Source organism: Diabrotica virgifera, chromosome 9 (genome assembly GCF_917563875.1).
Source record: "Diabrotica virgifera virgifera chromosome 9, PGI_DIABVI_V3a".
Lineage (NCBI taxonomy): Eukaryota > Metazoa > Arthropoda > Insecta > Coleoptera > Chrysomelidae > Diabrotica > Diabrotica virgifera.
The window spans coordinates 189,365,752-189,384,734 of record NC_065451.1 but is presented as its reverse complement, the minus strand read 5'-3'; the positions used below and the strand labels follow the sequence as shown (position 1 = coordinate 189,384,734).

Here is an 18,983-nt window from a genome sequence, read left to right as displayed (position 1 = left end):
TGTAATAGATCAGTTTTTGTCCCATTCGAAAATCTCTATTCGTTTAAGAAATATAGCCTGGATAAATTAGTCTGGGACACATAAGTAACAAAACTAAACTGATATTTTCTTAATAATTTACGAACCGATTTTATTTTCAAAAAATGTGTTGAATAGACAATAGAAGACCACATCCAAAACTATAAAAAAATATACAGGGTGCTATTAAAAAAATTAAAGTTAGGGGTTGTAACTAAGGGATGAATATTTAGGGGATGATTTTTTTCTACGTCATATTAAAGTGTATTACAAGTAGAATAGATCACTTTCTGTCCCATTCGAAAATCTCTATTCGTTTAAGAGATATAGCGTGGCTGAATTAGTCTGGGACACCCTGTATACTACATATATGGAGGCTCAAATTTAAATACAAGGCCATCTCAGTTTTTGTTCCTTTTACAAAAATGGCGGGCATTCAAAATGGCGACTATACATATGTGACTAATAGCACGATAACTTTTGAACGAGATGTCATATTTTAACCAAATTTGGTATATATGTTCTTTTTTCGATGAATAAGATCGAGCTCTTGAACCGGAAGAATTGGTTTACCAGAATTTGTGTTTTTACTGTTTTTTTTTATGTAAAAATATGTTGTTTCTTTTTCAATCCTTTCACCCTGTATATATTATTTTTTCAAAAAGGTGATACCGGCGTTGAAAAGAGCGTAAAAATATTTTTTAGGAAATATTTTCAACTCTTTAGTTATATTAATTACCATTTAATACATGCATAACGTATCTTCACATGTAGGTACCTATGTATAATAATGTAAGAATTATTGTGCATTTAATGGTAAAAGCATATAATTTGGTCCACACATACTACACATACAAATATTCAAATTTAGATATGAGGCCATCTCAGATTTAGTGTTTTACAAAAATGGCGGGCATTTAAAATGAATCTGCCGCCCATAGGTACATGTGAACATACGTTATGCATTTATTAAATGGTAATTAACACAACTGAAAAGTTCAAAATATTTCCTAAAAAATATATTTACACTCTTTTCAATGGCGTTATTGCCTTTTTGAAATTTTAAAATATACAGGGTGAAAGAATTGAAAAAGAAACTACATATTATTACATAAAAAACAGTAAAAACACAAATTCTGGTAAATTGATTCTTCCGGTTCAAGACCTCAATATTATTCATCAAAAAAAGAACATATATACCAAATTTGGTTGAAATCTGACGTTTCGTTCAAAAGTTATCGTGCTATTAGTCACATATGTATAGTCACCATTTTGAATGCCCGCCATTTTTGTAAAAGGAACAAAAACTGAGATGGCCTCGTATATAAATTTGAACCTTTATATGTGTAGTATATGTGGTCGAAATTATATGCTTGTACCATTAAATGCACAATAATTCTTATAATATTTGCACGAATCTGCCGCATATAGCTACATGTGAAGATACGTTTTGCATTTATTAAATGGTAATTAACATAACTAAAAAGTTAAAAATATTTCCTAAAAAATATTTTTATGCTCTTTTCAATGGTGGTATCAACTTTTTGAAAAATTAATACATACAGGGTGAAAGAATTGAAAAAAAAACAGAATATTTTTACATAAAAACCAGGAAAAACACAACTTCTGGTAAACCGATTCTTCCGGTTTAAGACCTCGATCTTATACATCAAAAAAAGAACCTATATACCAAATTTGGTTGAAATCTGAAGTCTCGTTCGAAAGTTATCGTGCTATTAGTCACAATGTATAGTCGCCATTTTGAATCCCCGCCATTTTTGTAAAAGACAAAATCTGAAATTGCCTCATATCTAAATTTGAACCTTTATAATATTATGTGCATTATATGTGGTCCAAATTATATACTTCTATCATTAAATGCACAATTGTTTCACATATCGGCTGCACTAAAATGGTGCGTATTTAAATAACGACGCGACTACACTGTAGTGGCTAAGAACATAGTTACAGTTCTGTCGCTTTTGTATCATCTGTACACAGTATTTTAGAAGTTAATTACGCAATAAACAGGAATTGGCAAAATTTGCAGTTGCGTTACAAAGATGTGTTATCCTTGCCTGGGGAGCCCGATATTCCTCTACCAGCTCTAACATTAACTCTACCAAATTGTCTGGAGGCCAAGGGCAACGGCGAATAGCTCTTTTCAATTCATCCCATAAATGCTCGATTGGATTGAGATCTGGGCTACATGCGGGCCATTCCAATCTTATCAATCCAACCTCATCCAGGTAATCATTTACAATATAGGCAACAAAAAAACAAAATCTTGGGGATACCTCCGAGATATAGTCCAGGGTAATAAGGATTTTCTCGGGACACTCAAAGATCCAGGTAGCTGACTACTTTTTTAGTTATTGTAGACCTATAGGAAGAAAACCTACCTGTTCCTTGCCTAAAGTTCGCGTCCGCTTTTTAATTATTAACAATTTAGTGCAAAAATCGCGATTTTTTCGATTTTTTGCACTCCACTCAAAAACTAAATAGTTGACATAAAAATACAAAATTTAGTTTTTTAGAACATTGAAAACCCTTTAAAATGCCGATTTTTGAAAGTTAAAAAGTTAATTTGTTGCTACGCAAACTGCAAAATAAGTGAAAATCGTTATTTGTTAATAACTTTTACTAAAACTACATTAGAACTTTAGTGTTTCACCCAAAGTTGGATATTGGGGTACTTAACAAACCCTCAAAATTTGAGACCAATCCAATAATTAGTTTAGGAGTTATTCTTATTGTTTATCCCAGAGACCTTTATTTTGCAATAAAATAAGACAGAAAATAATGAAGATAGAGCAATTCTGGATATGCCAAATGAAAGTAGAAGAGCGATAGTATCAAAATGTATTAAAAAAAGATAAAAAATTAACATAGTCAAAAATCCTAATGCCAAATTTTTAAAATTTTGTAGTTTATAAACATTTAGAATAACTTTAAAAATGTTGTCCGTAGAAATAATCTTTTTATATATTCGAAAAAATAATATTTTAACACGAATTTTCAAATAAAAAAATTTGGCCTGGACTCATTTGGGACAAAGTTATTTATTATGTTATTTTTAATTCACAGCTAATTTGTTTATAATAATTAAGGAATCTCATTAATGCCATTTTAAAGAATGGGATTTATATTTTTTCTTAAAAAATTTGCACAAACATTATGCCTTCACAGCACCCTCTACGATTTTTCAAAAATGTAGTGCAAACGATTACTAGGGGAACCTACAAATCCAGCGAGTTAAAATACCGAAAAAGCAATTTCAAACGAATATAATTTGCTGTATCTCCGGATCAACTCAATGGATTTTGATCTTTCTTTTTTTAATTTGTATCTAATTTTTACGTACATTACAAATATGCAATTTGTTTATAAATTTATTAATTAATCTAATCTAATCTATCTTACTAACAGCCTAATTTGTTTAAACCATTCTTGAAAAATATTTTTTACAGAAATCTATTCTTTTAATCATAGTATCATTAATGTTCACAGAAAAAGTTAAAGTACACTTTAATAAATAATTGATTTTTATTAGATAATTATTTATTGAAGATAATTTATTTATTAAAGTATACTTTAACTTTTTCTATGATTAATAACGATAGTATGATTAAAATCATGGATTTTTGGGAAAAATTATTTTTTCAAAAATTGTTTAAACAAATTAGACTGTTTATTAATTAATATATGTCTAGACAAATTGCATATTTGTAATGTACAGAAAAATTACATACAAATTAAAAAAGAACGATCAAAATATATTCAGTAGATCCCGAGATATAGAAAATGATAGTAGTTTTAAGTTGCCTTTTTTAGTTTTTGAACTCATGCATTTGTCGGCTCCCAGCTTCCCCTTCACTCTTCACTCGACTATTTACCAATTGAACTACATTTTTAAAAATTCATGTAAAATACCAGCTTTTCTAATGTAAAATGACTTTTTCTACGGACAATATTTTTAAAGTTATTCTAAATGTTTTTAAACTACAAAATTTCACAAATTTGGCATTAGGATTTTTGACTATATTAGATAATTTTTTATCGTTTTTTGGTACATTTATTTCGATAGTATCAGTTTTCTACTTTCATTTGGTATACGCAGAATTGCCCTATATTATTTATTTTCTGTCTTATGTTATTGCAAAATAAAGGTCTCTGGGATAAACAATTAGAATAATTTTAAACTAATTAATGGATCGGTCTCAAATTTTTAGGGTTTGTTAAGTACCCCAATACCCAACTTTGGGTAAAACACTAAAGTTCTAAGGTAGTTTTAGTAAAAGTTATTAACAAATAACGATTTTCACTTATTTTGCAGTTTGCGTAGCAACAAATTAACTTTTTAACTTTCAAAAATCGGCATTTTGAAGGTTTTTTAATGTTCTAAAAAATTAAATTTTGTAATTTTATGTCAACTATTTAGCTTTTGAATGGGGTGCAAAAAATCGAAAAAATCGCGATTTTTGCACTAAATTGTTAATAATTAAAAAACGGACGCGAACTCTAGGCAGGAAACAGGTAGGTTTTCATCCTATAGGTATACAATAACTAAAAAAGTAGTCAGCTACCTGGATCTTTGAGTGTCCCGAACATGGTCTATTTCTAGCTTATTACCCTGGAGCATAATACGAAAGGACTATGAAACAAAATCAGCCCTTCAATTTTTCCACAGATTTTTTTAAAGTTAGAAGATAATACAACGCTTCCATTCACCCCCATATAATGCCATCTAAGCAAAAATTGTTTATTACCAGAATAATAACAAACGATGTCAATACGTTTACCTACAAATACAATCCGATGCAAGAATCTTAAAAATCGGAATACAAATAAAAAAAGTTATAAATTGTCAAACTTCACATTTTTAGTGGCCGAATTTTGTGCCGCGGAGTGTCTATTGCGTACATCACAGAAAAATGATAATATTAGCGCGCAAAAATTTTAGTTCTTAATTCTTTTTTCATCATGAAATGTTTTAAAAATAACAATATTTTAGAATGAGCGTCCGTTCAAATGCCCTTCTTGCGAAAATACTGCCATTAAAGAGATAGAGATGGGCGTTCGTAAATGTTCTGGATTTTGTGCACTTTGTCACAGATCGGTGAATATGAATCATATATCTAGGGAAATGAAGAACGTTTCTAAATACAGAAAGCTTTGTAAGTATTGTTTTTAAATTTGTAGATTTACCTTTATATTTCTGTATCTTTTTGTAAAATTGAATTAAATATTTTACGGTGATTTAGGTACCCAACAAATGATGAGTTTGTTGGATGTTTATTGATGTTATTGTTGTGTCAAACAATCATAATGCAACAAAATGGTTTAACTCTTTAACGGGCAAAACTCAAGGGACTTTGAGATATTTCGTTTCATTCATTTTCAGTTCAGTTATGGTCGTCTTTATTTGAATAGACGTTAATAGTAGATGTGGCAACAGTACTGACCTGTCAAATAGAGGGCCTATTTACCAATATAACACTGGGCCTATGGCAGGAAGAATACAATTTTTAAGAGTTACATTTGATTAAATTAACACAAAATATTATTTGAAGTCATTCGTCTTGTTTTTGTTGCTGAATATTTATAATTAATTCTCTCCTTTTCATATAACTATTCCTTTCAGCACATCTTCCTGCTTTGTCAAGTATTTTGGAAGCCTGTAAATATTTTTGGAACAGCACTTTCTTAATGAGGTCTTTTTGTTGGAAAAATTTTTGAAACACACCATCAACAGAATTCAATTGCATATGTAAACAAACACAAACATATTTTTATAGACCCTAAATTCACTGCTGCCAAATTTGAATGTTCTGGCATTGCGTTCATCATTATCAACCCGTACGCGTCCACTGCTGGACATAGGTCTCCCTCAGCTCTTTCCATCTTTCTCTGTTTTGTGCGGCTTGCATCCAGTTGCCGACAATACGCTTCAGATCGTCAGCCCATCTGGTTGGTGGTCGTCCTCTGCTCCGTAGTGCTTCTTCTCGGCATTGCGTTACGGGGCAATAAATCAGCTAAATAAATCAAATTTGCTTTTAGCCCAATAAATGACCGTTTTGGAGTGTAATTTCCAGGGGCAACTCCGAATTGCATGAAAATTTGGATTTAGGTTCTACTTACCCTAAACTTCAAAGTTGAAATTGTGCCGTTGGTTGCTTTTACTTGGGGGGTGAAATTTACCCCTTCTCGGGGGTGAAAACGCGTGTTTAAAATAAGGCCGGAAATGGATAAATTGACTTATTTTAAGCACCTTTTGTTCCATAAAGTTTTTTACGTAAGTTAATACTTTTCGAGTTACTCTCGATTTAAAATGTTGATTTTTCGACAAAAAAACAACGTTTTCAGACCGTTTTTCCCAAATAACTCAAAAAGTAAATATGTATTTTATCGAAAAAAATATTTTTAGCAAAAGTGTAGCCTTTAAAAAAACGAAAAAAACGGTGTACTAGTTAAGTTTACAAATTGAGTATAAGCAAAGTTGTCGCTTATGAAAAATACGTTCTTATTCGTGTATTATTTGATTTTACAAACGTTTACAGCATCAAAAATAAACGAGTTACACTGAAAAAAAAAGTTGGCCCCTTTTTTTGGTAACAAAAATCGTGAAAACCTCCCTCTATTTAGCACCCTAAATGAAATTAATCGTTTGGCTTTACCCTCTATTTTAGCTGTATGTGTATCGTTTATATGATCTGTAAGTTTGATTGGTTTGAAGTGCTTATTTTTGAAAACATTTGGTTTTATAGTAAAAAAAAAATTTCTAAAAATTTTTGAAAAATTTCATTTTTTCAAAATAATCTAAAAAGTATTAGTGATAAGAAAAATATTAAAGAGTAAAAAAATGTAGGTTTTGCTATTATAAATATGCTAGTTTCATTGTTTTTCTCCGTAAGACAAAAGGTTAAGATATGGCTGTTCAAAATTTGCATACACTCGTGATTAGTGACCCATTCAAGCTTTTTCAATTATAACCCTTTCAAAAATACACACTTTAAACCGGTGAGACTGACAGATCATATAAAAAATAGATAGGTAAGTAAATTGTTTGTAAAGCGGTAGCGATTAATTTCATTTGGGGAGCTAAACACGGCGAGATTTTCATGATTTTTTACAAAAAAAAAGAGGGCCAACTTTATTTTGAGCGTAACTCGCTTATTTTTAATGCAAAAACTTTTGTTACCAATTAAAACAAAGCTTTTTATAAACACTTTTAAAAAGTTTAAATGGGTTTTTCCCGAAAAGTGCTTAATGTTTCGGTGATTTCACCTTGAAATATTCGATTTGAAATTAGACGAATAAGAACGTATTTTTCAAGAGCTACAACTTTGTTTTTATTTGATTGATAGACTTTACTGAAGCACCATTTTTTTGGGTTTTTTATAAGCTACACTTTTACTCAGGATATTTTTTTCGATAAAATATTTACTTTTTGAGTTATTTGCGAAAAACCGCCTGAAAACGTAGTTTTTTTTTGTCGAAAAATCAACATTTTCAATGGCAAGTAACTCGAAAAGTATTAACTTACGTAAAAAACTCTATAGAACAAAAGTTGCTTAAAATCAGTCAATTTATCCATTTCCGGTCTTACTTGAACGTATGTTTTTTCACCCCCGAGAAGGGGTGACTGTCATCCCCTAAGAAAAAGCAACCAACGGCACAATTTCAACTTTGAAGTGGAGGGTAAGTAGAACCTAAATCCAAATTTTCATGCAATTCGGAGTTGCCCCTGAAAATTACACGGTATTGCCGAATTTCCCGTTCATTTACTGGGCTACTTGTGGTATATCTATTGAGATTTTAGTGTTGTATGATATTTCGTATGTCCGTATACGTCCATTATCAACAATTGTGTGTGTCTGTTTAAAACTCGTTATGTTTGATTCTTTTTTTACTTTTTAGTCCCTCTACTTTCTGTACAGGGTGTATCATTATATTTTGACCCCCCACTTATTTTCCTTAAGTTCGGGAATACAAAAAAAGTTTCAAATAAAAGTTGTATTGTTTTATCTGTACCGACCAACAGTGTAGCAACAGACCAAATTTTGTATACAGGGAATGCCCAATAAAATGCATCTTCAGTATTTCAAATGGGACACCCTGTATTTTTTTATAGTTTTGAGTAGCCCTGCATTTCCTGATTACAAATATATAACATAGTGTAGCATTAGTTTTGTTCTATAATGGCGTATGGTACTACTATACTATACTAAGATAAGAAAAAAAATATATTTAGAAAGTCAACAAAATTAATGACTTACAATACTACATTTAAGATACAATACTACATTTAAGATTACAATATATGCTCAAAATGCTCTCCATTGTTATCAATGTACAAGTAATATCTTCGTCTCAAATTTTCTAATATATCAGATATTGTGTTATTATTATGTCAGGTGCATAGCCTATGGTTACCCTTTTGTAGTACCATACGCCATTATAGAACAAAACTAATGCTACACTATGTTATATATTTGTAATCAGGAAATGCAGGGCTACTCAAAACTATAAAAAAATACAGAGTGTCCCATTTGAAATATTGAAGATGCATTTTATTGGGCACTCCCTGTATACAAAATTTGGTCTGTTGCTACACTGTTGGTCGGTACAGATAAAATAATACAACTTTTATTTGAAACTTTTTTTGTATTCCCGAAATTAAGAAAAATAAGTGGAAGTCAAAATATAATGAGAACCCCTGTACTTGTTAGCAATGGTGGCATTTGAGCCTGGGAAAAATTTTTAATACGAGAGCATTGTAATCTATGCCCCTTGACATGCGCGGTAGCGACTTTAATAATATTATAAAGTTGCACAGCCTTACACCATTATGTGGTAACAGGGTTTTTTGAAAATATATAAATACTAGACAAAAATGGCGGCACCTGTCAAATAATGTTATCTGTCACTTCTTAGTCGATTGCTTTACGTCTGTTAATTCTTATTCTTGTCCCCTTTTCGTCTTCTTTCGTGGAAAGTTGTTCAAAAAGTAAATAATGGAGGACTGAGACTTAGAAATAACCAAAGGGGCTTTGGCATATGTATTTAAACATTATTTGAATTTGAATTTTAAATAGATATAGAATAGGTGGAGTAAGTGACGGATTTAGACATTTGCCTTGGGAGGGGAAATTTTCCTTAGATGAGGAACTTCCAATGAAACACCAATCAAAAGATATAAAAAAGATAAACCCAAATTACATAAAATACATAAATAATAACTTATATGCATTAAGTTACTTTCATTTTCCTAACTAGCGTGTTTAACGGGGTTGAATTTGTCTTACTGTGGTTTAAATGTCATGTCAGCTATTATATTGCTATATTTCAACAATTTTTTTCTTTAATTTTGGAGCTTGTTAGGGTGGGAAATTTACCCTTTTTCCCTCCCCGTAGATCCGTCACTGGGTGCAGTTAACTTTACTCAGGTGATGCCATTTCTTAAAACATGTAGTAGCTCTCCTTCCTGCATTTTACAGTTCTTTTTTAAACCTTATTATAATGTGTTGGTTAATTTAGATTAATATTATTTCTATTTTTATGAGTTGTTGGGTTTTCAATAAACAATTTTTCTATTTTTAATAATCTTATTATTTTAACAGATACTTTTTCTGCTAAGTTGTATTATTTATATTTTCTTTTATTTTATTATTTTAGATTATAGCTCTTTTTCCATAGAACACCTAGAAAAAATAGCGGAATGCTACAAAACAATATTTCCGCCAAATTCTCTGCAGCTTTTAGATATATACAATATTTTATACGAAAAGCATCTCCTGTGGGGAGGTAATGGTAATATTTTTTTTAATTTATACATAGTCATAGAAATTTGTCTTTGTCAAGTTTTTATTGCTATAATGTAGCGATTTTATTGCTATAATATTATAACGTAATGTTGATTGTTACAGACCGAACAATTATACAGGGTGTCCAGAAACTCTCCCGGCAAACGAAGACCGTAGATTCCTCAAATAATTTGAAGATAATTTAACCCAATTCATCTAGTCCGAAAATGCTTCCTAAGGGAGCTAGAGCTCTTTAAAGATGGCGTCTTGTAATTAGTTTTTTTTTGAAATAGCTCCAGAACACTTCTATTTAGAAAAACGTAAAATGATATGCCTATTTATCTTCCAGAGATAAATCGACTTGATCAATTGCGAATTTTTAGTACTGGTCATAGGCGCCCGTCTTGGGTAGTGCAACGGTTATTTTATCGTATAACTTTTTTGTCTTTAACTTTTTAGGGGCTATCCTAGTGTAAAAGTACGAAACTCATATACTTTACTGTACCGATTGTTTTGAAAATTTGCATGAGCATTTATTATAAAAAGAATTATATGTAAAACAATTTTCACAAAAAATATTGAAAATTAAACGATTTGTGCGCCATCTATTGGCACCGTGAAAATAAAAACATAGCTCCACTGCTGCAGTGATTGGGACTAATAGAGATCCTGAAACATAAAATTTCAAAGTTATTATTGAAATATATGTTAGTTTCTATACCATCACCTAAGGATTTTTTGATCGGATAAAAAATGTCAATTTGGCGGTTTTTGAAACTGAAAATGTTTTAGCTAATTTTAAAAGTTTTTTTCAACACTTCGTCATTTTTCCAAATTTCAATATTTTTAAAAAATCCTAGTTGATGGTATAGGAAATAACTTATGTTCCAATAATCACTTTGAAATTTTATGTTTCAGGATCTCTATTAGCCCCAATCACTGCAGCAGTGGACCTATGTTTTTATTTTCGCGGTGCCATAAGTCGTTTAGTTTTCAATATTTTTTTATGAAAATTGTTTTACATGTAATTCTTTTTATAATAAATGCCTATGCAAATTTTCAAAACAATTGCTACAGTACTTTTTATTTTAGAAATTCCCAAACAAGTATATGAATTCTTTTGCACTAGGATAGCCCCTTAAGTATTTTTGACACTAGATTATTAAATGAGCTATTCTAGTACTAAAAGGTACTCTTGCTTTAAGTCGATAGGATTCACCATTTTCTAGAAAAAATCAATTTGAAAATTTTTCGTTTTTTTAATTAAAAAAAAAGAAATCAAAACAAAACTGTGTATTTTATCGACTTAAAGCCAGAGTAACTTTTAGTACTAGAATAGCTCGTAATTGAGTATATGAATTGAATAGCTCGTAGTGTCACAAATGCTTAAAAAATAAAGACGAAAGCGATAAAATAACCGTTGACTTAACCAAAAGGGACGCCTATGACCGGTACTAGAAATTCGCAATCGATAAAATCGCTTCATCTTTGGAATATAAATAAAGTTTTGCCAAAAAACGAAAAATTTTCAAATCGATTTTTTTAGAAAACGATGAATCATACCGGCTTAAAGTAAGAGTATATGCGGAGCAGATTTTCAAATCGAACTTTGTCCATATTTTGACATTTTGACTTGAGGTGGCATTGGATTCTCAAAACATCATTTATTAATTTACACACTCCTAGACATTCTAAGCGTACTATTTCATATATATTTTTGGCTTTAAAAATCACCTAGACAAACAAAACGCATTTTGTCCATTACCGAGAGACAAACAAATAGCACTATTTTGGACAAAATGCGATTCGTTTATCTTACAATACTATTTTACCATGTAACGACTTTATTTTGCATTTTGTGTGGCAGATATTTTAACATAAACTCCTGTTTTTTATACATGGCTTGAGCATAAAGCAGGAAGAGGTGAGGTAGAAATAAGATCCACGTTGACTGACTTTCTAAAAAACTGATTAAAGAAAGGACAAGTCCGCAAGCTAGGCTCTGATTGGACTTTGTTTGATATAAAACATGCAGCACTTTCACTCAAAAAAGTTATAGAGGCATCAGTAAAACCAAAAGAATAATCAAAACTCAATGCAAAGAAACTGCTGGGGAAATAAAATATTACGTATTGTAATTGTATTACTCAAAGTATTGTTCAAAACAGAGGTTTTGTACAGAAATTTCTTAAGAAAGAAAAACTGTGAAGATGAAGAAGAAAGTTGCTGCCTTCTGGAGGACGACATCCATGTCATATGATTTTTTTTTAATTTTCTATATTGCTTTCCAAACACTCAGAAATGCATCTTTAGTTCATATTTTTATTTTAATCATTTAGGGACAATCAAACTACATTTTGTCCTTTAATAACAATCAAATGGCATTTTGTCCACCAAAAAAAAATCTTTTAAAAAAAACTAATAAAGTCTGTTGTTACTTATAAACAGGGCAAATTGATAATAAAAAAAGAATGTGTGTGTACTTTGTACGCACGTAAGAAGTTATACTTCTATTATATGATTTAAACGAAATTAATATATGTACATTAAACAGTTTATTTATATTTTATTTAAATATTAAACTAATTTTAATACTTACTACTTTCCAAACATTTTTATTAAAACAATAGAAACCAAAAATTAAAAAAAAAAGAATAAAACACACACAAACACATTGAAAAATGCACCAAAGAAATGATTTCTGAACAATAATTGTTTGCAAAAATTTTAACTAAATACGCATTTTCTGAAAAAAATTATATAACAAATATATTCACAATCATAAAATGTATAAAAAAATAAAAACTTGCATTGGGATTCGAACCCGCGTGCTTAGACATGAAATCCACTTACACACACCCGACACCCGTCTTGACCACTTGCACGTACTTGTCATGTGGGAAGGTAGGCTAACTGAACGTTTTACTGTTCTGAATTTAATCAAATTAGTTTGATTTTTGTGTCTGTGTGTGTTCACAAAGGGAATTAAAATATTAAAATACAACAAAACATAGAGTAAGAAAACAATAGGTATATTAGATGAAGAGTGGTAGAAATTTTGTTGGTAATCAAATTATGTAAATCAAAGCATTACCTACTATAAATAGATAGGTACATACATTTTCCAAATAGGTAAGTACCTAACTATGTAATTTTTTATTACAATACTGAAACATTTACAATTAAGTACGTACCTGTTGTATTTAAAAACTATTTAAAAACTATTTAAAAAGTTACTACAATTATAAACTTGCTTTTGTCTGTGTCCTCACAACAATAAAAACTAATATACAATATTTGTTTATCCGTAACCTACATATTGAACAATAATTATTATCATGTCATTTGAACACCCAAGCAGAGCAAAGGTATAATGCGTCTGCGCCGGGGAACAAGGTTTTTGATGAATTCGCGCATATTAAATTTCACTCCCATCGCGCCTAAAGAAGTATAACTTCAAAAGTACATTTTTTCATGTTTTGTGTGTGTTTTTTTAACTTTATTAATAACGGAGTGTCAGTTTTTCTTATTTCCTGAAAAATGTAAAAAATGGACAAAGTGCGATTTGAAAGTCTGCTGCTCATATACCTTTTAGTACCAGAATACTTCAGAGTTTAATAATCCATTGTCAAAAATACTTAAAGTTAACGATAAAAAAGTTATGGAATAAAATAACCGTTGCCGTATCCAAAACGGACGCCTATGACCGGTACTAGAAATTCGCAATTGTTGGAATCGATTTATCGTTGGAAGAAAAATATTCGTACCAGTTTTCGTTTTCTAAATAGAAACTTTCTGAAGCTATTTAAAAAAACCAATTACAAGACGCCATATTTAAAGAGCTCTAGCTCCCTTAAGAAGTATTTTCGGACTAGATGAATTGGGTTAAATTATCTTCAAATTATCCGAAGAATCTCGTTTGTCGGGAGAGTTTCTGGACACCCTGTATAGTTTGAGTTTGAGTAGTAGTTTGAGATTCAAACTGCTTCTTCTAAATCAGCTATATCTAAAAATATACTTGCTACGAAAATACATAAAAAATAAAAATTATAAAAAACTCAAACTTGAAGTAAAAACCACTTCTATGTAATTGGTATATTTATTAAAAATTTTAAAAATCCCAATGGATTGAAAAAATGTGTCCAATTCAGAACGTTTTTGGACCTATCGGGTCCATCATCGGTGAATTCGAATACTTGCTAAATAGCCCCAGAACCAAACAATGGTTGAAATTATAATTCAATCTACATTATGTTGTAGTGATATTGAACATGCTAAACGCCGATGTTGAAAGATATAACCTCCGGGAACATGGTGAAATTCTACCAGGAAACTTATTCAACTATCTTAGGCCAACGTTGAGTACAGTTTCACCATGTTCCCGAAGGTTATATATTTTAACATCGGCGTTTAGCCTGTTCAATATCACTACAACATAATGTAGATTGAATTATAATTTCAACCATTGTTTGGTTCTGGGGCTATTTAGCAAGTATTCGAATTCACTTATGATGGACCGATAGGTCGGAAAACGTTCTGAATTGGACACATTTTTTCAATCCATTGAAATTTTTAAAATTTTTAATAAATATACCAATTACATAGAAGTGGTTTTTTACTTCATGTTTGAGTTTTTTAACTATATGGTATACAGCCAACTTAGGGAACTACCCCTTTTTAGTTTAAAAATGATAAAAGTATGAAAAATATGTCTTATCTAGTTGGGTATTAATGACATCGAAGTAAATATCCACCAATCCAATTAATTGTCCCAAATAATGGAATTTATAATTATGTATTTTTAGAACACCCAATGGAGAGGCTTAAATACGGACTGTTGATATTTGAAATAATAGAAACGATATTTTCCCGACTGTATCCTCCCCTTTTGGCCGGTAAACTTTTATTTTTGGTCAATGTATTTGAAACTGTGGAAGGAATAACACAAAATAGGGATATTCCACCGGAAGAATTGTGAGTATTACTTTTTTATTTTTTAGTAGTACATTTTATACTAAAGTAGTTTAGAGTTGGTCATATACAAGTCTTCAAGTTTTGAAAAATCTTAAATGAAGTGTTGGATATTTCAGTTTTGGCTTTGTAGATATGTAATTAAATATTTGATGTAAACAATATGTTTGCATTTTCCCGTTAAGAAAAATTTGAGTGTTATTTTGTCAGTAAATACACTGCCGAGCATAAAATTAGGATCAACCCGTAATTTGAATTTATTTTAAGAAGTATTGGAGATGTTAAGTCACAATGACGACCTCTCGTGGATTTCGGTGTAACTAAAATTGAGGCCTTTTTCTTTTTATTGCCCTGCTATAAAGTGAAATATTTATTAGTTCCATTGATTAATCTACCAGCATCAGTAGAATCAAAAAGAATGTGTTCCTCTCAACGAACTGTCAATACGGATCGAATGGCCCCGTCCCATTCGAATAGTGAAGCGAGATTGCCACCAACATACAAGAGAGAGGTCCTAGAGAGAGACAGAGAAGGTGCTGGAAAATTTGACAGGCCGTGTAATTTGAGTTGCCTATATAAATGGACCCGATTGAATCGGTATTGACAGTTCGTTGAATGGACCTCATATTTTAACTTGAAGGCTGATTGGCAGTACATATTTCAAAATTTAAATACTTTTTTTGTATTTACAGAGTAAATAGAGTTCAGAATACCATACTTGGTGGTTAAATACTTTTCAGAATTGTTATTTGGGAGTTAAATAATTTTAAAACTATTTAAATACTAAATTAGTGACTGTTTTATATAAAGTGAAGAAGTCCTTGATTATGTTTTTACATTACTTTTATATTTAGAATTTTATAAGAATTTTTTCAATAATTTTACGTATACCGATACAATTTATTCTATTGTAACTAAACTCCCACAATGCAGAAACACTTTTAGGTACCGCCAAACGGTCCCAACAGGTCAATTAAGGGTAATAAATTTGCAGAATTAATATCAGTTTCACGATTTCGGATAATGTACAGGTTGTTTGTAAGTACCTTATTTTTCTTAATATGGCTGTTCTGTTTTTCAAAAACTTTCCTTAGTTTACAGTTGTTCAAGGAGTGAACTTGTGCAGTTTTTAAATTTGGCTTTGGCAAAAACTATTGCTGAGAGATTTGCTAGATCTGTTCTAATTCCTTTGTTTTTGGCATATTCTATTTTGTAGGTTTTAGAACTGCGCCATGATATATTTAATAAATATAAGTAATTTTATTGTGTATCACTTAATGACAATGACAGAAAGACAGATTAAAACCAGTACTTCTTTTAATGAAGAAGAGAATTCTGACGTATTTAAATACAAACAAGTATTTAAATTTGGAAATACTGCCCATCAGCCCTGATACCAAAAATAAATATGAGGCCCATTTCCCCGATTAAAGTTGATATGGGCAACTCAAATTACACGGCCTGTCAAATTTTCCTGCCCATTCTCTGTCTCTCTCTAGGGCATGTTGGCCGCATTAATTTTCTTCATGCCTATTCCATCCGTATTGACAGTTCGTTGGTTCCTTCTAAATTTACTCCAAATATTCTGCAACACAACATGCAAATAAGAACACTTTTGATAAAAGGTTTGTAAGCTTTTGATTAAATCTTTTGTATTAAAATTTATTAATTATATTGATTTTCTATACCTTCTGAAAACACTTCTTGAAACGCTGGATTGGTGGATTCCCAGAATATCAGCAATATATTGCTGAGATCGTATATCTCCAATTAAAGCTACGATTTGGGATGCTTGTTCTGAGGTTAAATTACTCTTTTTTTTATAATAACGCACCTCCTCGTTGAAAAATTAAGCACACAGTGCACAGATTCAATTCTCGAACACAAATATCCAAAATAAATATTTTCTCTGATCAACGTTTTGTTTAAACTTTTTTTTTCGGCAAAACCACGCTTCAACTTGAAATTTTATGGGTTTGTAGACACCTAAAGGAGGCCATATATGAGTATTATTACATTCTGCTAAAAATTAAAAATACTTTTAAACTATTTTTCTGTTTTAAAAATTATACGATACTTTTTGTGATTAATGTATGTAATGTTCGATTTAAAGTCGAAGCATTCATCCCTAATTCAAAATAGTCGGAAAGTACCACGCACAGACCTTATGGAAATTAGGTCCCAGTGGATTTAATTCATACTTTGGGAAAATACTCTTTGAAGCACTGTGATTAAAAGTTCTCATGGGCATAACTCGATCGTATGGAGGATTTTTATGATATAAAGGCACAAACTCGGAAAATTATAAGATTTACCGGGTATTCCAATTCCCTGAGTTACTGGTTATCTGGCAACATGTAGAAGTGTGGATCAAAAAAAGTACTAGTAGTCTAGGATTTTTTCCTGGCTATTAAATGGCGACCCTTTACTTTGACCTTGACCTTCAACGGACGTCATCTTCTAGAGTTTCGATCGTTTTTTGGCATTAAATTGATATAAACTCATGGGTTTTTGGGATCGCTAAACACGAATATGCCATCAGAATTGACCTCCGGAGCACGTGGTGGCCAGGGACACTGCAAGGGACGTCATCTTCTAGAGTTTTCGGCCTTTAATTGATGCAAATGAATTACTGGAGGGTTTCTTGAGGTTGCTAAACACGAACATGCCACCAGAACCGACTCCCGGAGCACCTGGTTTCCAAGGTCAATGAAAGGGGCTCCTGGAGTTTCGAGGGTCTTCGGTACTACATTAATGCAAACAGATTAGTTATAGGTTTTTGGGGTTGCTGAACACGAATACGTGATAAACACATACAGAAGAGCGCCTGGTGCCTAAGACAGGTTATTTTATGGAGTTTCGAAGGAATCAAATGGATTACTCTTAGGTTTTTGGGGTTGCTGAACATGCATACACTATCAGATCCGCCCCACGAATCACATGGTGCATACGGCACGTCATCTTCTGGAGTTTCGAGGGTTTTCGGCATTAAATTGATAAAAACGGATTACTCATGGATTTTGGGGTCGCGCGTTAGCAACGCTAATACGCTATCAGATCAGACCCAGGGAGCACCTGGTGCCTAAGGTCATCTTCTCGAGTTTCGAGACTTTTTGGCATTAAATATGGATACGAATGGATTACTCATGGCCTTTCGGATTTGCTGAATACAAATACGCCATCAGAACAGACACTGTAGTACCAATCGCCTAAGGCACGTCATCTTCTGGAGTTTCGAGAGTTTGCGGTACTAAATTTATGCAAACGGATTGATACACACCGAGTACTCGGAGGTTTTCTGAGTTGCTGTCAAAGAAAGCTTACAAATTGGTGAAAAGTTTTTTTTGCTATTTGTAGATTTTTATTAAAATACCTATATAACTCAATTTATATTTTTGACAATGTTTTTCCTTCATTTATTTTAAGATTGATTTACTATATTCTATTTTGATAGTGTTATTCATCGTGGTCACTGGATACTCCAGAGTCTTTTAGCTAAGTCATATTCGTGTTCAGCAACCCCAAAAACACAAGAGTAATCCGCTTGCATTAATTTACTACCGAAAACTCTCGAAACCCCAGACGTGCCTTAGGGCACCAGATACCCCGGTGTCTGTTATGATGGAGCATTTGTGTTGAGCAACCCCAAAAACGCAAGAGTAATACCCATTTGCATCAATTTAATGCCGAAGAATGTCGAAACTCCAGAAGAAGACCTGCCTTAGGTACCAGGTGCTCCGTGGGTCGGATCTGATGGCGTATTCACGTTCAGCAGCCCCAAAAACCTATTAGTAATCAGTTTACATTAATTTAGTACCGAACGCTCTCGAATTTCCAAAGCCTGACGTGCCTTAGGCTTAGGCACTAGGTACTCCGATTTCTGTTCTGTTGTGGTATTCGTGCTCACTAAATCCAAAAACCTATGAGTAATCCGTTTGCATCAGTGTAGTACCGAAGACCCTCGAAACTTCAGGAGCCCCTTTCATTGACTTTAAAAACCAGGTGCTCCGAGAGTCGGTTCTGGTGGCATATTCGTGTTTAGCGACCTCAAAAACCCTCCAGTAATTCAGTTGCATCAATTAAATGCCGAAAACCATCGAGACTCTAGAAGATGACGTCCGTTGAAGGTCAAGGTCAAAGTAAAGGTCGCCATTGGATAGCCAGGAAAAAATCCTAGACTACTAGCAC

The 18,983-nt window shown here is 31.8% G+C and overlaps 1 protein-coding gene across 2 annotated transcripts in view; it reads left to right on the top strand.

Moving 5' to 3' along the window:
* The window catches only part of LOC114329010 (histone-lysine N-methyltransferase SMYD3-like), a 78,514-nt gene that overhangs the window by 45,364 nt on the left and 14,167 nt on the right, over positions 1-18,983 (top strand). The window contains exons 9-11 of one of the 2 annotated variants that reach the window (XM_050662702.1): positions 5,033-5,195; positions 9,697-9,831; positions 14,630-14,798. In XM_050662702.1, coding sequence (XP_050518659.1) covers positions 5,033-5,195; positions 9,697-9,831; positions 14,630-14,798 — 467 coding nt within the window. The remainder of the gene's footprint in view (positions 1-5,032; positions 5,196-9,696; positions 9,832-14,629; positions 14,799-18,983) is intronic. The other variant, XM_050662703.1, reaches the window with a different exon arrangement.